Here is a 20,575-nt window from a genome sequence, read left to right as displayed (position 1 = left end):
TAAATTATCTGGGGGGTATTTTGAGCTAAATCTTCACATATGTACTCTGGGGACACGTAAGATTTAGTTGACATCATTAAAAAGTCTTGTGAAATGTCCCCTTTTAATTCATGGTAGATTAATTAATGGTAACGGTTACATTGCTTGATTTTATAAATGTTTAAGTAAAATGCCGAAAATAACATATTGGTAATTTAAAGTTCGTGTTAGCTAATGCATTAACAAATACAACCTGAAAAGTGCTACCTATTTTGTAAATGATGATACAAGCTGCACTGGTCAGTATTTTTTTAAAGGAATTGTTCAGTAGAAAATGCAAACCATCCCATAATTTACTCACCCTCATGCCACCCCAGGTATGACTTTGTTTAGCTGATCACAATTCAAGGTAAGGAGTAATTGACGATGGGCCGTTGAATTATAAGAAAATAATGCACACCCAAGGTTGTAATGTGGCACGACGCGAAGCATTATTCCAATTATTCCGGTAACCACAAACATTGTTCTGGTGCCTATTTTTAAGACATTTGACAGGTTAGGCGTGCGGTTTACAGAAAAATCTTCAACACCCATGTAACAACCAATCAGAATAAAGCATTCAAAAGGCCCATGGTATAATAAATAATATACTGCGCTTCCCAACTTTGAAATGCTTTTGAATGGTGGTCAGGGTTTTGAAGATGTAAAAGCATATTTACCATTAAAATAATTCATATGACTATATGTTGTACCTTTTTGGGTACATTGCTGCACCTTAAGGACCTACTGTGTACCTTAAAAGGTACAGTATGTTTTGTACCCTTAACTTTTAACTGGTATAAAATTGGCCGTTAATGGTACATAGAGTATAATATTGTACTCCAAAGGGTATAACATTTCAATGTGTTGTATACCCATAAAGGTATAAAACCTTTGAGGGTTCCACTCCAACTTTTTCTGACAATGTGGGGAATAAATCTTTTAAATCATACGTTTTGTCGGTCTTTCTGCCCTCCTTCTTACTTCACACGGCAACTGAAACTCTTTTTAAAATGTCCTGTCTAATCTTTCAGCTCACAACAGTGGAGGACCACATTAACAAGGCATGTTCTGGAAAGATAATCAGGAATTCAAAACATATGGGAACAAAGAGGAATGTTATAATCATCATCAGATTAACCCTGTTAATATAGAAAAAAACTTTGAAAAAAATATTTAACCTTTTATATGTTGTTGTAAGAGTCCTGTAATGCACAAATCAATGGGTTTTTACATTTTTTACATTTTGGTAAGTTTTTATGAAAATGTTGTAATATTACAACATTGGGCCTATTGCGTATAGCAGAATTGCTTTGATTTGAACTCACTGTCTGAAAAAATGTTAAAGGTGCAGTGTGTAATTTTTAGAAGGATCTCTTGACATAAATTCAAAATAATATACAAATCTAAATTATCAGGGGTGTATACAGACCTTTCATAATGAACCGTTATGTCTTTCTTTGCCTTAAAATGAGACGTTTTATCTACATACACAGAGGGTCCCCTTACATGGACGCTGCCATTTTGTGCACCCATGTTTCTACAGAAGCCCTTAATGGACAAACTTTTTTACTAAGTTGTCTCCAACAATGACATGTTTGTCCGGTGGTGGCTACCGTAGCTTCTCTATGTGTTTCAAAAGAAAGACGTGAGCAGTGGACTGAGCCTTAGGTTGCAATTCGCAACCTCACCACTACCTACTGTATGGAGTTACATGAGTGAGATATACCGTGTGAAAGCAAAATGTTTTGCATACACATAGAGATTGTCAACAAAATTTTTTAAATAGCCCAAATTTGTGTTGTATTAGTTAAGTTACATTTTGCTAGCTATAGATGTTTAACATAACAGCATAGCATACCAAATATCTCTCTCATTTGTTTTTTCCCTTGAAAGTCTCACTTGAGTCACAACTCTTCTTTCTCACCGTCTCATTCCTAACCTCTGTGACTTTTCCCTGCAGGCAGAGACGTTGCATAACCAGGACATTCCTTTACGCCTTTGACCCCATTAGAGCTCATTAAGGTGAGTCACACAGCGAGAGCCAGAGAAGTGATCGTTGTGATGATCACATTAACCAATACTGAAAGATAAAACACAGTTGCATTTTCATTGCCATACATCTGACAACTGATGTTTCAACATTCATTTTACAGGGTCATATATCATACACTGCTGTTAAAAAGTTTAGGGTCACTAAAATGTTTTTTTATGATCTTAACTATATTTTTATCTGAAGGCGTATACTTAACTGTTTAAAAATATTTATACTAAAATATGGGAAAAAATATAAACAAAGAATGAGTAAGTGAACCTAAACTTTTGCTCAATAGTGTGAATTTTATGTAATTGTTGTCCCTGCTCCTCTTGAGGCTCTCTGCCTCTTTAGATCACTAAAACATATGTCTGCTTTATGTCCAGTTGTTTTCAATATTCCTAAAATTGAAAGCTTGAAATATCAAAGTATTTCATTCCCTGATAACCGAGCAGGAGGTGCAGAAAATGACCTTGTGTTTTTGCAGTCATAGTGTGAGGGGATTTTGAGCTTCACAGGGTAAACATCGCATTTTCTTTATCAGGATTGCAGTTGGTTGTCATGCAGCCAAGAAATGTCGGTCAATATTTTTTAAATGGTCATTGGACTGCATTTATATAGCAATTTCATAGACCAGTGGCCATCCAAAGCACATTTTGCCTCACTTTTACCCATTCACACACTGACAGCGGTGTCAGCCATGCAAGGTGCCATCCAGCTCTTCGGGAGCAGCTGGGGTTAGGTGTCTTGCTCAAGGACACATGGTCAGGTGGAACCAGGGTTTAAGGGTTTTGTCTTGTGTTTGGTTGTGTTTTGTACTTTTATTTTGACACCCCGTTATGTTCTGACTTTTATTTTGATATCATGCCATGTCACACTTCACTTCTCACTTCCTGTTTGTTATGTATAAAGTCACTTCAGTTAATGATCTGTAAGAATAATGCTTTATTAGTGCTGTTCATTGATTTTAGTACAAGTTTTTTGACATTTGGATATAAAGTGTTTCAATACTACAATATATGGTGTAAAAACGTCGGAGTGCTGCCCTCTTCAGGTTGAACGGTGGCTACTACAGTAGAATTTTCCTATTGGATGTTGAGTCCAAAAAATAACTCGTGATGTAAGCAGGTTCAAGCTCACCATGCCCTTGTTACAATCTCACCACACATTTGGTACAAGCTTAGTTCGTCCCCTCTATCTCCGTAAAAAATCTGCCCACTTTTCTTGCATTTTTGGTCCTGTCCCAAATGGCACACTCCGGACTTGTGGTCCTCCTCAGAGTCCACACTTTGGTGATATCACGTAGTCCAGACTTTAGGGACCCTTAATGCGAGTCCACGTGGGTGCAACAGAGTCGTATTTTGGGACAGACTTGAGCGTCACACCGGAAATAGGTAGAGAAGTTGCCCGTCAGTGTGAGCTCCTCCCTTCCGTCGTCTGATTGGTCTGATTGCTCTTTCGCAAGGACTTCTGGGTTGGTAAAGTGCGCGAAGCCTGCTGCAGTGCGGGCTTCGCTGAAGACCGCATCAAGCGGGCAAAGGCGGCGCTGATGAGCACACTTCGAAGCATAAAAAGGACAGATGGGACACCCTATGGACTCGTGGACTAAGCGAGCACGCGCAATTTAAGGCCACGAGACCGAAAGTCCACATGAAGTGCGCCATTTGGGACAGGGCCTTTCAAATATTGCCAGTGGGTGGAGTCAGGCTCTGACCAGGGGTTTAGTCACGCTTTAAAGCACCCACGTTACACAGGGATTGAACCACTAACCTTCCGATTTGTAGAAAACCTACATGAACCACTGAAACACTGCCGAGAAATATTATATAACAAGGTCCTGAATTTGTTTTGAATGTCTGGATCCTGCTGTCCCTGTCTTGCCTGTTTTGACAGTCTTGCTGTCTGGTTGCCCATATAAACGTGAAGTTTGAAGTTTCTCTTCAGGCGTATCAACTGAAGCTAATTATGAACAGATTTGAAATTAAACATGAAATAACACTTGGTAGTAGAAAAACACACTTTTTTCTTTTTAAATTTGTAAATGCTGTTAAAACACAACATACTTCCAACTTTTTTAATACACAAACCTGTATAAATTTCTTTGTTTTGATGAACACAAAGGAAGATTTTTTTGAGAATTGTTTGTAACCAAACTGTTCGTGGACCTCATTTACTTCCATAGTATTTTTTTCCTATGGAAGTAAATGGGGTCCACGAATGGTTAGGTTAAAAACATTTCTCAAAATATCTTCCTTTGTGTTCATCAGAACAAAGAAATTTATGCGGGGACAAGATTTTCATTTTTGGGTGAACTACCTTTAAGCCTGGGACAGGGTCACAAATATATGTAGCCTATATAAACGTTGAATGCCATTATATTCTTTGTTCATCCTTAAACTTAGCTAATTGTTAAATCAAATGATGAAGTTTTCAGATTTCAATTTGATTTGAATTCCAGTTTTTGTGTGGTCCCATGTTTTGGACCCTACTGTACAGTATGTCCAAACACACACACAGACACACTGTCCCTTTCTCAAATGTTTTTGTTTGAGTCCCCTGTGGTGCCCCCAAGTTTTTCCCATTAAATGTACATCTATTTTTGTTCATGCGTATACGCTAATTACCCTGCATTCAGCTGAAAACAAAAATGACCAATGGCTAAGAAAAGATTGAAATACACACTGGGACTAAGGGCTAAGGGTTTCTTAAGCAATTTCCTTTTTATCAAAAATAGATTTTTAGCTGTGTAAGGTCAAGCAACTGTGACATTGACATCTATGAGAAAGAACATTGAAACAGCAATGAATGTGCATGTGCTGTAAATATAGACTGTTTTTATGTTATATATGTTTTTAATCTGTTATTCTGACAGTGGTTCTCAAAGTTGTGTAGGATGCACTCCTTCACACCCAAACACCCCGACCCTAAAGAAAATTCATGACATAAAACAATCTCAAACTTAGTATTTGAATGAAACAAAACATTTTAAATGATACATATGTAGTGTAATGTTTTATAGCCTTATTTTTCTGAGGTTTAATTGCACAGAATTTATGATGAATTTAAAAATGTCATAAAACTAGGGCCCCCCGCCACCATCTTACGCCCCCAAGGGAACCACTGGTATATTTTAGTGCCCTGTGTCTGTGTGCAGCATTAAGAGAGCTAAAGAAAGAAGGAATTATAATCATTTCAGTGGCTTCATTCGTTCTCTATTCAATGACTTTATTTGTTTTCTCTATTTCAGTGACTTTATTTGAAAGGCCAGTGTGTACTCCAAGCTTCCTCCAAGTTACGCAATTTATTCAGTGTTTTATTGATGTATGTTTGTCTGGGTTTACAAAGAATGAGGGCATTTTGTCTCGCTCGTTTTCACATTTGGTCGAATACTTCAGCCAGTAATCAACTAAATCTTACACCATTAAAAATAAACGGACACATTCCCATCTTGCGAACAATAGAAAGGGTATGGTGGGTCATACTGGTGTGTGTGAGAAACAATGTTATCATGGTGGGAGGAGCAGTCACAACACTGATAGGAAAGGTGTATCCCGTTATATTACCTTAGACCCTCTCTATCCCAGAATGTCCTTGAGCCATGGATGACGCCAGCCAGCTTGATAAGTCAAAGCACTTGTCAATTGAGTTGGAGGGCTACACCCACCTTAATGGTTACATTACATCAGTGAAAAGCCAAGTTCTTACATTTTGATAAAAAATGGCAAAGATTGGAAAAACACAATCTGATTATTTTGTTCAAATCAAATTAAAGGTCAAATTTTTTCTGATCCCGTTGTTTAAACCCTAGTTAGTGTGTAATGTTGCTATAATAGCATAAATAATACCTTTAAAATGATAAAGGTCAAATATATTTTCTTTAACCAAATTCCCCTTTCAAAGCCTACAACGAACAGCCGGTTTGGACTACAGCCCTCTACTTCCTGCTTTAATGACATCACTAGACCAGTTTTTTGACTAAGCTCCGCCCATAGGAATGTGTCAGTCACCAGCTAAGTTAACGTCAAGCTAAGCTGCTATCGAATCACAACACACTAAACAAACTACACAATCAGAACGCGATACGTATTTCTGAAGGAGGGACTTTCAATTCAATTCAATTAAATTTTATTTATATAGCGCTTTTCACAATTTGGTAATTGTATCAAAGCAGCTTTACATTAATAGCAGCAGTGAAAATCACAGAAAATCGACAGATAGCACAACATAATACACGATAGCACAAGCAGCTAAATTTGCTGCGGCTATAAATCAACATTAAAGCAACACCAAAGAGTTTTTTTACCTTAAAATAACGCTTTCAAAACAGTTTCAGTCGTTTATCCACTCTAAACAGGGTGAACAGCACTTTCACATTCGCTTTGCAGCACTCTATCGGCCAAAACCGCACTAAAGAAGTTTCCAACCGTCGGGTAGCGGTCCTGTAGTCCGAGTGAATACTACAAAAACTTGCTTTACGGTAGACCTACAATCCAATCAGAGCCAGCTATGCCTCAGTATTTATGACAGTGGGTAATGGACAATTACGCTTCTAACCTGTAGGGGGAGCAAAGAGCCAAAACTCTTTGGTGTTGCTTTAAAGCGACTGTATTACTAATGTAACGTATAGAAGTTAAGCCCAAGAAGGCTGCCTCCCCGGGTTGAAAAACCCCCTAGGAGAAAACCCCCCGGACTTTTTAGTCAGGGAAGTAAAAAAAGTCCTAGGAGGAAAAAACCCTTGGGAGATATACATACATATAAACGGATAAGGAGATTAAGCGGAGATTTCTTCATAGAACAAGGAAGACATCAGCTCGTTTTTAGGACAGTGAAAACAGCGCTGTACAGATAAATAAATTGCGTCAAAAATACCGCGTTTTTTAGACGTGAAACATGAACACATGTTATATTGCGCACTGTAAACACAATCAAAGCTTCAAAAACACAGAAAGGGGACCTTTAAAAATATATTTTAATATTCTTTTTATACATGGTACGCATATGCAGTACACATTTTAAAAATCTGTATAAACACCTTGATCCACACCTAGCCTAAGTGATGCTTTAACAGAGAAAACTAGCATTGCGCTGCATACCAGCAATGAAATTGGCCACATCTAGAGACGTCAATGTAGTCAACACAAACTGTCTGGCTATTCTCCTCTAATGCCGTAACTCTGTCGAAGGGTTTCACATTAATGGGGTTTATTTATTTATAGCTCTCGAGAATGCGCATGTGGAATCCAATGCTGCTTTATCTGCAGATTGATCGTCTAAGGTACGCTCCAAGCACACAAAAAACAAACATGACAATCATCGACCACATTCCTGTGTTTGTGCGCTAAAGTGCGTGTCCATAAATAACAGTATTATCTTCTTCAGTCAATCAAACCTTTGATTAAATTATGGGGTATTCATATGGTTATTTCGGTGATATACGAGTGACCTAAGGTGAATGAAGATACAACTTTTCGACTAGACCTGTCTCCAATGGGCACTAAATTATTATGGAGTTTGGAAAATGGATCAATGGAATCTTAAGCCTTCAAGCAAGGAATGTAAGAGGAAGACACATTTTCTCATCTCTCTCACTCTCTCTCTCTCTCTCTCTCTCTCTCTCTCTCTCTCTCTCTCCCTCTCTCTTTGTTGCCTGAGACTATCAAATGTGACAGAATAGCAAATTTAAAAAGAATTGATAGCCAAAAATTAAAAGATTGTGTCTATATTTACTGAATATACATTGTTTTTATTTTTTTGTAAAATTATTTTCATTTACAGTAATATATAGATTAAAGGGGCCATTTCACAAGACTTTTTTAAGATGTCAAAGAAATCTTTGATGTCCCCAGAGCACATATGTGAAGTTTTAGCTCAAAATACCATATAAATAATTTATTATTAAAATTGCCACTTTGTAGATGTGTGCAAAAATGTGCCGTTTTGGGTGTGTCCTTTAAAATGCAAATGACCTGATGAAATTCAAACACTGATCACAATGATGGTGGTTTGTTGCGATTAAAACTCAATTGTGCTTTTTCTTTGCACTAAATGGCAGTGCTGTGGTTGGATAGTGCAGATTAAGTGGTGATATTTTTATAATAAGAGCTCCTTATGACATCATAAGAATAGCCAAATTTCAACAACCTATTTTTTCATGTGCTTGTAGAGACTGGGTTGATCTTTTCACATTTTCTAGGTTGATAGAAGCACTGGGGACCCAATCATAGCACTTAAACATGGAAAAAGTCCGATTTTCATGCCATGGCCCCTTTAAAGAATAAATCTTTTTTGGGTGAACTTTTCTTTTTAAGCTTATTTTAAGACATTTTCTAGCTCAATGGTCAAAATATAATTGAAAGCTCATTTGTTATTAACTATAACCTTTTTGAATGTTCTCATCTTTTTATTTTTGTGTGATTTTTCTGGAAAGCAGAACACCAAAAAACTGAGCTCCCCTTAGCTTAGATAGACTGGCCTGTATGTACAAAGCTAAATTATCATTGAGCAGTTTATTATTGCGTTGGCAAAGAACAGTATAAGATTAACCAACAATGATATGTATCTAGTGAGATAGAGATAAAAATGAAAGGAGACTGAAAGTTAACTCAGCACTGCAATATGAAAATGCTTAAAACCGGCTTTACCTCATGCTTTTGTCACATTGGAACAACCGAATTAGTTCTAACAGCCTGGGGTGATGTTGTGAAACAAGATGCTGCTGCAGTAAGATGTGCTTATGTGGCAGCATACTGACACATTTTCTCATAAAAACATGCAATTGAGTAGACATGCCATCATCTCTTGCAGCAAAACTGTATTTAGCACTAAACAGCAAAAATATATTTTTCAATAGCCCGATCCTTTGTTGAGTCTAAATCCATGTGGTACTTCATTTCCTGGGGCGGTCATACTGTAGATATAAACACCAAAAGACATTCTCAAATAAACTCTGAATTGAGGAGGTTTTTTGAGATTTGTCCGGTCACAGCTGGTTTGACCACTTGCATATCCTGGTTTATGCTGATATTTCTCATTATTTATAAGTTCACAAAAAATAAAGGATTCTTCACAGTGATGCCAAAGTGAAGACATACTTTGGTTCCCCAAAGAACCTTTCAGTCTCTATAACCTTTTTCTACTACAAATAACCTTTTGTGCAACAGAAATAAGTTCTGTAGATTTTTAAAGGTTCGTTATGAACTGAAAACTCGAAAAGTACAATGTACTCATTTAAAAAAAAATCAAAAACGGGGCTGGAAATGTGTGTACGGCAGATTGTGATCTATAAAAAACAAACTTGATGGGAGAATGGTCTTGCAGGGAGGGATCTGATGATGATTCATGTACGCACACTTGCAAGTGATCTGTGATTTATAAAGGGAACATTGCTTTGTTTTATAAGTCTTAATATTTTTGGCTTTTGTGCGTACGTAGACTTTTAGTAAAGATCCTACGCACAGTTTTATAAATGGGGCCCCTGGTCTCTAAGGAAATATCCAGTCTATAATGAGTTTAAGAGTCATTGCTCTATCTAAGAATAAAATGTATTTGTTCACTGTTCAGACATCAGAGTTAAATTTGTATCTTGTTCTAGGCCAGTGAGATATTTAAATCTAGGTGCCTTTTTCTTTTCATTTTTCCATTTTAGACCAGCTAACATTGTGTTGTGTAGTTCTGTAGTGTCCTCTGGCGGTCTGAGAGTGTACTGCATGTGAGACCAGGAGCCACCAGATGGAGTGCTTCACCTGTTATGGACATTTCAGCCAGCCAAATGTACTTTATGTATAAAATGTATGTATTTTACTATGATACAATTGGTCAATTAATATGATAAGATATACATACATAGAAAATTTGCAAAAATATCATAAACATATAAACATTCCTATCTTTTTATAGACCATTTTGCAAGATGTAAACAACACTCCTCAAAAGCACTTCCTGTTTTAGTTTTTAACACTGAACAAAATATTAATCTGAATTAATATTAGAACAAAATACAAGAATTGACTAAAAATGTCAAATAAATGTGAACTAAAAAACTTACAAACAACAGGAAGTGCTTCTGGGCCAATGTTGTTTACATCTTGCAAAATAGTTTATAGACACAAGTGAATGTTTTGCAACCAACAGATGGCAATGTCACTGATCACAGTCTGCACTAACACATACACTTGGTTAGTGTACAGTATTATCTAAGACAGTTAAAAATACTTTGGAATGGTACGAATTTTCACTCTTGTGCTAATTCACATATTCTTCTCTGTGTAGTTTCTGTCTCATTAAAGAGTCAGTGACAGATTCTACAGCAAGTGACCTCTTGCCATTTGAGCTCACATGATTATTCCCCTGTTTGAGATACTGTACTGCTTCCAAATGAGTAAAAATGTGACACTTTTTAAAACAAAGGTCCTGTGTGAAGCAGATGCTTAGAGGCTTGTGTTGAACTTTTAACTTCTCGAGTTCTAAAGCATAAAAGTAAAAATTAATACAGGCTATAGTAATGTAAAAATTGGTAACAAATGTTCTCAGTGTGTTCACACATACACAATTAATAAAATATTTATATAATTATTAAAAGTGTTTACCGACACTTCTGCTTTAACATGCTGAAAAAAAACAATAAAACCATTACAGAAATAGGAACCATTAGGAACCATTAGCTTAAAATTCCTTTTTGTAGTGTTTTGGGACATATTGCATTAGGATTTAATGGACCCAACACATACCAGTAGAGACCAAAAGAGACCATTACAGTTTCCAGTACAACTAATAAAATAACCATTAAAACCAATAAATCGAATAGAATTTCTGTGATGGTGTCTCTTGTTTTTTTTAGCAGGGCAATAGTAGCCTAAACTAAAATTTCTGCTGTATCAGCCGCATAAGAGCAGCATTGAGTACAGGAAGTGGTTATATAAAAAAACGTAACCTGTTGCACGTGCAAACCACTGGTACTATGATGATGAGTCAGTAAAAGAAGTGAAACGACACATGAATATAGAACAAACACGAAACTAGCAAAACTTTGGGTAAAGTTACAGAACTCATCTTAAGTTATGAATAAGCTCAACTTGATCGCTTTAATCTAAAAAATAAGCAACCGTGTACATGACATGTCATAAATATTGAACTAAAAACAATTTCAGAGACAAAAAGCACGAGCATGCGCAAAATATAATGCATGAATAATGTAAGCATCCTGCCCAGGTAAGCTCGGTCATGTGACAAGCAGCACCAGGGCTGTTCATGACGTCACGTTCCCTCTGCCTCGTTCTGGTCAGCTGATGCTCGCGACGCAGTGAGTTTACAACCCAGAAGACTTTAAACGCTGTAAGTAAATCTCATTTAAAGTTGTTTAACTTTATTCTCCTTACATCGACACTTTTTAAACGTTTTAGGGAAAAGAAGAGCGCGTTTGTCCGGTTTTGGGATGTGTTGTTAAGTTTTCTAATTTACTGAGGTAACAACCTGTCGATCATCATTCGCTTTGGGTATTTAAATAATTGATGTAACTGCTTGGAAACAACCGAAATTACTGTATTTCACTTTTTAAAAGAAAGGTAATAAGGGTTTACTTTTTGACAGGGCCCACCATTTATCAAAGCGAAGTGGATATTGTGCCATTTTGCTATGCTACTTGTTGACAGATAAACTTGGGTTGACAGCTACGCTAATATCCTAGCTAAGTTAATACCCTAGCGTCTGTGTTTACCCATCAGACAGTTAAGCGATACAAACAATGTTTTTACAAGGTAAAATGTTTGTTCTTTAAGTTAGTTTTTTTGGGTTTTTTTAAGTACAAAGATTAGAGATGAGAGCATTAACAGGTTAGCAGTGTGGCTAATAGTCTCTATTGTAATGTGTTACAATAGAGGGACGTTTTTGAACTCTTAAAACCTGTCACATCCTGCTACAGGACTAAATGTTGCATGCTACAGGATGTGTTTTCTGTAAGATCCTGCATAGTTTCGCATGTTACACTATGATGATGCTGTAGTGGCTGTATGTAGCTGTAATTGAGAATGATAGAATAGCAGGACGCACACAGACCAATGAAAGAGTATCTTGATATTCTCATGGAGATACATTATTCAGCACGTGTGGAATTACACCAATGGCTATACAGGACACTAGAAAAGAAGAATGTTGCATATTGCTTCTGTGTTGGTGATCCTTGGTACAAAGAGTCACATGGCACAGCTTAATACATAATCCAGCCTCAGCACTGAGTCCATTGTGCCCACATTCCTAATGAACCATCAACTTGTTACACTCAAAGTAAGACTTAAAATAATGTGTGCACAATTTAAAATGAAATCTTTAAAGATGTTCAAATTAATGGAATTTGCTGTAAATATTTGGCTTTGAAAGTACTGTGTTCCATGCAATTCCAGCAAAGTTATAAGGAAATCATTGTTTTTGTGATCATTTTGTGTTATTGCTGTATACTTCTGTGTGTTTTGAGATAACAAAATCTTCTTCCCACAGCTTTTAGCACATCACATGCTAAAAGTGCAGGAAAGCGTAAAATTCCATATGTGCCCTTTTGAGCACAAGATTACGAATTTTTTCCTAAGGCTTTTAAATGGATAGCCTTATTGTTTTTGAGAAGTCACTTGTTCATGTCTGTTATATAGACATAATGTATAAGATTTGATATACACAAGCAGGCTTCTTTAACAGTTAAAGACTAGAGCCCGACCGATTTATCGTTTTGCCGATTTTATCGGCCGATATGAGCATGTCGCATATATCTGTATCGGCGTATAAGCCGCAGATATGCGCCGATATGAACGTTTGTTACAGAACACATTAAATGCATTTGAAAGGTGTAAGTACTTGTTTGTCCAGCAGAGTGCGCCATACTGGTTGCTAATGGTGACCCAGATCACTCACTGTAGTGACACCAGCCAATCCCCCACCCCCTTCACTTCAGTCAGTCTCTTCAGTCTCTCAGTTCAGGTGGCATGGAAGCAGTCATGCAGTGTCTTCTTCACAACATTTTTACACCTGGTATTAAGACACGCTTTGGTCGATTGCATTATAAATGGACAAGAGAGACGCATTCCCGCTTACATTTGGTGTTTTTAATCCGTCTCTTTGTCGACTTGCGAGTTAAAACGCAAGCGGGAGAAATGACGCGAGACGGAGAAATGACACGTTTAAACTACGCGCAGCCGTGCACTTATATAACACTATATGAGATTACTGCTGCTTGTGTTGTTAGTTAACATGCTAATTTCAAAGCAATTGATTCAATAAGCTCGCGCAACTCTACACCCTTGCTAAATAAAAGAGGCAGAGCGAAGACGCTTTAGTTTTAAAAAAGTCTAAAGTTTGCACGGAACCCTGGGTTTGTGTTATAAAAACGATGTGCACAACATTAAACATATTAGCGTACATTAGTATGTGCTCCGTCAAGCATTGTCTTCGTAACTGTGAGTGGCTAACTAATTTGTGAAGTACACAACTTACTGTAAAGCCAAAATTAATCAATGACTTCATAAGTTTCTCTTTATAACGTTATTCTCGTCAAAACTGCAAATGATGCAAGTTTTATGTATTTTGTTCTCTTTGTGTTTTAAAGTTATTTATAATAAGTCAAGTTTACTGTTTAGTGCACTGATATCCAACTAATTTTGGATAATAAAGTTTATTGTTAACTTCTTGCCTATAGTACATATCTTTGTCACATCAATATAAGTGTTGGATCACCACATTTGTGAGTGATCACCACATTTGTGAGTGATCATTGCATTGCATTGTATTTATTCATATACAGTATATTATGTTAAAGTATATAGTGTATTCTATGTACAGTACTGTAGTATAATATACTGTAGTACATACTGAACTATAATATACACATAAAGAATATCGGCCGATATATCGTTATCGGTCTTTTTTTTACTCCCTCATATCTGTATCGGCATCGGCCCGAAAAAATGCATATCGGTCGGGCTCTATTAAAGACATAATATATAAAATTTTCAGAAACCACTTGCACCGTGTGATATGTTTAATGGAGTTGTGTTCTTAAATTTACCCAAAAGTTCCCAAGGATTTGTAAATCCAGGGAAATTCCTGTTTTAAATTATCCTTTGTCTCCCTTGTAATTGTTGCCCTTTTAGTGACTTAATATCCACGCTATCCTCACCCCGAATTTCCACAGACTGCGGAACGGCTGCAGATCGCATGGCGGAGCCATGACTATATCGCGTGATCATACCTTAATTCGCTAGATCTCGTGTTGTGATCTAGGCTGGTCCTGAAAAACGTCATAATTTAACATCATAATGGGCAGAGCCAGAACTAGATATCGCGCAATCATTACGTGAATTTGCGAGACCTCGTGGGTCCTCGTCACTTCAGCACGCAGCCGCTCTGCAACAAATACGGAACTGGTGGGTATTGGCGGACGGCGGAGTGCGGAGCTGTAACGCAGCGGAGTTGGTGAAAATCCGGGGTCAGTTTCCAGTTGTAGACACTGTAGGCAACATGAGTGGACCAATGCGGAAGTCTTGGTTATACAGCATCTAGCATGCAGCTGTTGTGCCTTGCAGCTAATTCACTACAATGGCATAAAATAATGTGATCAAACAAATAGTTAATAATGAAACATTAATTCATTACCTCAGCCGTGAACATGATTAGCGAATTCCATAATTTTTTGCATGGTAAAAACAACATCTCCCATTGTTCCACTCTCCTTCATAACGTCATTAAGCTTAACCTTTATTTTGTTATTGTTTAATAGTAAGGGTGTCACGATTTCGATTTTAAATAATGAAACATTAATTCATTCAGGAAAGCGTAACAATGTGCATGTTAATGTGAAACTATAATAATAATAATAATAATGGCATAGCATTTTTTGTCTTTTTTAAAAAAAAAAGAAGAAAAAAATCGAGAATTGAATCGTGACATTAGAATCGAGAATGTAATCAAAGCGAGAATTTGGAGAATCGTGACCCCTCTATTTAATAGCGACCTCTAGTGGTGAAAATCTACATTATGCCTTTAAAGCATTAAAGGGATTGTCCGGCCAAAATTGATATTCAACCCATGATTTACTCCCCCCCCCCCCCCCTTAAGCAGTTGATAAAACATCTCTGAGAATAGCGTGGACACGCTTCACATCGCAAGTGTGCACGAGTGCCACATGGCCGAAATGGGAAACGACGTGGTCCAACCGTTCTACAACATCTGCTTCAGTTTGTGTTTGTTAACCCTTTACTTTCACTTTATCACACAGCTACAGATATCTGTTACCTGCATACGCATCGCACTTTCATTGCCCGCCCCCCAGAAACCCTACCACCTTAACTAACACATTTTCTGCGTGAAACCCTGTGCAAGGATATGAGGTTCAGCTCCTTCAAGTCATAAAAATGTGCATTCATCCTTCATCAAAGTAATCCAACTGGCTCCAGGGGATAAACAAGAGTTGACCTTTTGAGGATAATTTGTGTAGTGTTGTCGTAGAAATATCCATATTTAAAACTTTATAAACGAAAATAACTAACTAAAATGCGCAAAATGCGACACTTTTCTCGCAGTGTGGAGCCCTTTCTAAGATGGCGGCATTACCAGAAGCTAGTTATCTTCATTTATAACGTTTTAAATACAGATATTTCTATTTCGGATTAACCTCTGTCAGAAGGCTTTTGTTTATCCCCCTGGAGCTGGTTGGATTACTTTGGTGAAGGATGGATGCACATTTTTTAGACTTGAAAGAGGTGGACCCCATATCCTTGCATTTTATAAACTGAAAGATCTTCTAAAATAACCGAAAATGTATTTGTCTAAAAAGTGATGGACATATGCATCTCGGAAGGCCTTTGATTGTGAGTAAATCATGGATTTAATATCATTTTTGGCCGAACTATCCCTTTAAGCCGCGGTCTGGAAACTGAACATTTTCTTTTTCATGCCTGGTTAAACTGTTGTTGTAGCTGTCAAGTTGAGCTTACTACTTGTGGCATCAGAGTTTGTTTTTGCACCAAGATTCCTCTTGTGTTGTCAGGCTACGTAGTAAAAGTAGGAACTGATTCTGTCTAAATAGTATTTGTTTGGTAAATTTGACGTTAATCTTTTTGTTTTTTGTGGCGTTTTCCTTCTGGGTAAAGCTGAAAACCATTTCTGTTTTGGTTTGTAAATGTAGCTGCACAGTTGTGCTGAAAATGTCTCTTGATATTGGAATCATGATTATTAATTTTAATGAATAAAATCTAAAATACTTTATTTTGTGTGGGGTAACTGAATGCTATATAAGTAAATTATTCCTAATTTAATTAATTATATTTCTTTGTTGCATACCCTACTGGAAAAAAAAGTGTTGTAAAGAGGCATATAAGAGCAGAACTAAAGGAATGCCATAATGGACACTTTGTAATAGTTAAAGTACAGATAAAGGTAATATCTCTATAATGTATGTCATTCATTTTGTAACACCTTCCTGTATTACCTTTTTTTATAGATGTATTTATTTGTCTTTCTTTTTTCTTAGAATATTCTATCCATAGTGCATTGGGTAGAAAGCAGGGCATTATGGGGGAGCTGTTTCGCAGTGAGGAGATGACCCTGGCCCAGCTTTTCCTCCAGTCTGAGTCAGCCTATTGCTGTGTCAGTGAGCTGGGGGAGATCGGCATGGTGCAGTTCAGAGATGTATGTACATGTGCTTCTTTGTTTTGTTTTTTTATGCACTTGTGAAATTGACTTCTGTTTTCTGTCTGCAACTTAATATGTATGTGTGTGAATGTAGCTTCCTTCATTGTTTTTCTTCCAGAGAACCTGACTTGTTTCCAGGCAGTAGTTAATCAGTAATAGTAGGTTTGAGTCTTCTTCTTTTTTTATTTCAGTTGAACCCAGATGTGAACGTTTTTCAGAGGAAGTTTGTAAATGAAGTCCGTCGCTGTGAAGAGATGGACCGCAAACTAAGTTAGTTCTTTGTCAGTACTGCTGACATTGTTAAAATCATTGCTGCCAAGCAACACAACATCGTGTGGTTTGGTTAAAAAAGTAGATGATATCACTGTCTCTTTTCCTTCTGTCTCACTCATTTGTCTTTTTTCCTCCAAGGATTTGTTGAAAAGGAGATTAAAAAGGCTAACATACCTATTTTAGACACAGGGGAGAACCCAGAGGTCCCTCTTCCACGAGACATGATTGACTTGGAGGTACACAAAAAACAACTTGCGTGTCCGGATTATAGATTATGGTTTATTCTGTCTTCCCACTTAATTATTGCACAACCTGTTTATATATAGGCCACCTTTGAAAAGCTAGAGAATGAGATGAGGGAGATCAACACCAACCAGGAAGCCCTGAAGAAGAACTTCCTGGAACTGACGGAGCTCAAGCACATCCTCAGACGGACACAGCAGTTCTTTAATGAGGTTTGTGATCTCTTCAAAACTCTTCCCCTCAGCCACATTACCCGTAGTGTGATTTGTAGCAGAAATGCCACACTGTGGTATTCATTTGAATTTACATAATAATCAACACCAATCAATAATCAAACAAACCCAAGAGAGGCACCAAATGTTTTTGATAATGTGACAAAGACAGATGCATGTCTAACAGATTGAAAGGCCATTCTCTGAATTCCTCGTCACATCCCCGCCGATGATGGTGATGTCAAACCGCCCTTCCCAAGACCAGTTCAGCAAGGTGTTCGACTACCTATTCACACTTTGTTCGTAAACGTAAAATAAAAACATCCCTTTGTGTCCATGAAAATTAGTTCCTACCAGGGTGTTCCTTTTCTGTCTTTTGGTGTGTTCTTCAACTGTGCTGTTTCATAACATTTCTGCACTTTTTCAACGTAAATCTGGACATTAACATATTTTTGTGTGGTTTTGTTTTAACATGTCATTAAAATCACTTGAGTTGTGAGTAAGCTGTTAAGCTATTTACTTTTTTGAAATCGTTCACCTTACACAATATTGGGCTCTTATGCAGTGGTGGGTAGGTGGTTGGGTGACTGGTGGTGTGAGGTTTCTGTCTTAAGTGGTTAAAGATCTGGGTTAGTAAGGGCATGTTTGTAGGTTAAAATCTCAGGAGTAACACATACAGTGAGGAAAATAAGTATTTGAACGCCCTGCTATTTTGCAAGTTCTCTCACTTAGAAATCATGAAGGGGTCTGACATTGTCATCGTAGGTGCATGTCCACTGTGAGAGACATAATCTAAAAAGAATCCAGAAATCACAATGTATGATTTTTTTAACTATTTATTTGTATGATACAGCTGCAAATAAGTATTTGAACACCTGTCTATCAGCTAGATAGACAGCCTTTAAAATGTCCACCTCCACTCCATTTATTATCCTATATTAGATGCACCTGTTTGAGGTCGTTAGCTGCATAAAGACACCTGTCCACCCCATACCCACCCCAATCAGTAAGAATCCAACTACTAATATGGCCAAGACCAAAGAGCTGTCCAAAGACACTAGAGACAAAATTGTACACCTCCACAAGGCTGGAAAGGGCTACGGGGAAATTGGTGAAAAAAGGTCCACTGTTGGAGCAATCATTAGAAAATGGAAGAAGCTAAACATGACTGTCAATCTCCCTCGGACTGGGGCTCCATGCAAGATCTCACCTCGTGATCTCAATGATCCTAAGAAAAGTGAGAAATCAGCCCAGAACTACACGGGAGAAGCTGGTCAATGACCTGAAAAAGTCTGGGACCACCGTTTCCAAGGTTACTGTTGCTAATACACTCGTCATGGTTTGAAATCCTGCATGGCACGAAAGGTTCCCCTGCTTAAACCAGCACATGTCCAGGCCCGTCTTAAGTTTGCCAATGTGTAGAAGATCTGTGTAGAGGAGTGGGCCAAAATCCCTCCTGCAGTGTGTGCAAACCTGGGGAAAAACTTCAGGAAACGTTTGACCTCTGTAATTGCAAACAAAGGCTACTGTAACAAATATTAACATTGACTTTCTCATGTGTTCAAATACTTATTTGCAGCTGTATCATACAAATAAATAGTTAAAAAATCATACATTGAGATTTCATACAATTTTTTTTAGATTATGTCTCTCACAGTGGACATGCACCTACGATTTAGTCAATTTCTACAATTTCAGACCCCTCCATGATTTCTAAGTGGGAGAAGTTGCAAAATAGCAGGGTGTTCAAATACCTATTTTCCTCACTGTAAATTACCAACACTGTGGCCTTGAGTAACAAAACGTTGTCTCTTTCTATATACTTGTTTGTTAAATGAGCAATTATTTATTGCTTAGATTAGCTTGAAGATTAACCTCTTTTTAATGGTTGCTTTATTGACAGACTTTTGACATTATATGTACATGTAAAAGAACTGTAAGGGCGTTTATAGATTTAGTGCATCTGTGTAAAATTTATTTACCCATTACAAAATACCTTTGTATTATCACAGGTCAAGGGCCATGTTAATTTGTAATTTCTTTTAAGAACATTCTGTTTTGAAACGGACAGGGTTTAGATTAATCCAGGACTAGGCCTTAGTTATTTAAGGACATTAAAGTTTTTACAATAAAAAAAAAACAATACTGGTGTGCATATTGAGACAAAACAATAGCACTGATATATGTTAAGATATGTCAGTACAAGGTGTGTTAAAATTAAAGAAGCTCAAACATGCATTTTAGTCTGAGACTAGGATAAGCCCTGTCTGGGAAACCGCCCCTATGTAAACTTCAACAAAGCTGAAGATGAATAAGAGTATTAAAATGTTTCTTTTTCTCTTTCTGTCAGATGGAAGATCCTTCACTTTTAGAAGAAGCATCAAATTTATTGGACCCAAATGAGGTTGGACGCGTTGCTCCTCTTAGGCTTGGGTCAGTGTTTTTAGCATGTTTTCATTAAACATCGGTTAAGCTGTTTAATATTTAACGGTAAACATGTGTAACTGTGTAGTCATGTGTTTATCTGCATTCATAAAGTTGTAAAATCCCAGCTGAATAAGAAAGATAGCTAGGTTTACAGGTTATGCTTGTAAGACTTGAAGTAATAAACCGATATAGTTATGTAACTGGTGCTAATGCCAGGAGGTTGTCAGTGATCTGTTCAAACCATTACCGATCTGTTCATTTTACACACCCATCAGTTATCAGAGTACTAGGGTTGTGCATCGATGCATCGTGTTCCCTATTAAAAATACCTGTCTGAAATCGATTCTGGATCGCAAGGCTCTGATTTTGTGTTTCATGTGCTTGTGCGTGTATAAGGAGTCTTTGATCAGTAGGAAGTCCTTATCAATCTAAAATCACTATGAGTTTGAGTCGTTTATAACGTGCATTTAAAAAAGCAACACTCGTCAAACACAATCATTCAAAATATTATTTATTATCATGAAAATAACTGAAACAATCTGAAGAGCAGCGATAATAATATGCCTCTAGATATTTCCTGGAATAGCGTTTGTAATGGTACAACTTATGTGGCACAAATGGAGTTTCTGCACGAGAGCGCCCTCTGGCTTTTGGATGTGGCGGCATTTCACCGTAATTCATTCATTGAGAAACGCGT

The 20,575-nt window shown here is 37.3% G+C and overlaps 1 protein-coding gene across 4 annotated transcripts in view; it reads left to right on the top strand.

Moving 5' to 3' along the window:
* The first annotated feature begins 11,226 nt into the window (after positions 1–11,226).
* The window catches only part of atp6v0a1a (ATPase H+ transporting V0 subunit a1a), a 29,421-nt gene continuing 20,072 nt past the window's right edge, over positions 11,227–20,575 (top strand). For 2 of the 4 annotated variants that reach the window (XM_055194261.2, XM_055194258.2), the window contains exons 1-7: positions 11,227–11,383; positions 16,563–16,720; positions 16,915–16,993; positions 17,135–17,232; positions 17,323–17,451; positions 17,639–17,725; positions 19,802–19,884. In XM_055194261.2, coding sequence (XP_055050236.1) covers positions 16,604–16,720; positions 16,915–16,993; positions 17,135–17,232; positions 17,323–17,451; positions 17,639–17,725; positions 19,802–19,884 — 593 coding nt within the window. In that variant the 5' untranslated portion in view covers positions 11,227–11,383; positions 16,563–16,603. The remainder of the gene's footprint in view (positions 11,384–16,562; positions 16,721–16,914; positions 16,994–17,134; positions 17,233–17,322; positions 17,452–17,638; positions 17,726–19,801; positions 19,885–20,575) is intronic. The other 2 variants (XM_055194263.2, XM_055194262.2) reach the window with 1 other exon arrangement.

This window comes from Misgurnus anguillicaudatus, chromosome 19 (genome assembly GCF_027580225.2).
Source record: "Misgurnus anguillicaudatus chromosome 19, ASM2758022v2, whole genome shotgun sequence".
Lineage (NCBI taxonomy): Eukaryota > Metazoa > Chordata > Actinopteri > Cypriniformes > Cobitidae > Misgurnus > Misgurnus anguillicaudatus.
This window is presented reverse-complemented; position numbering and strand designations above follow the sequence as displayed.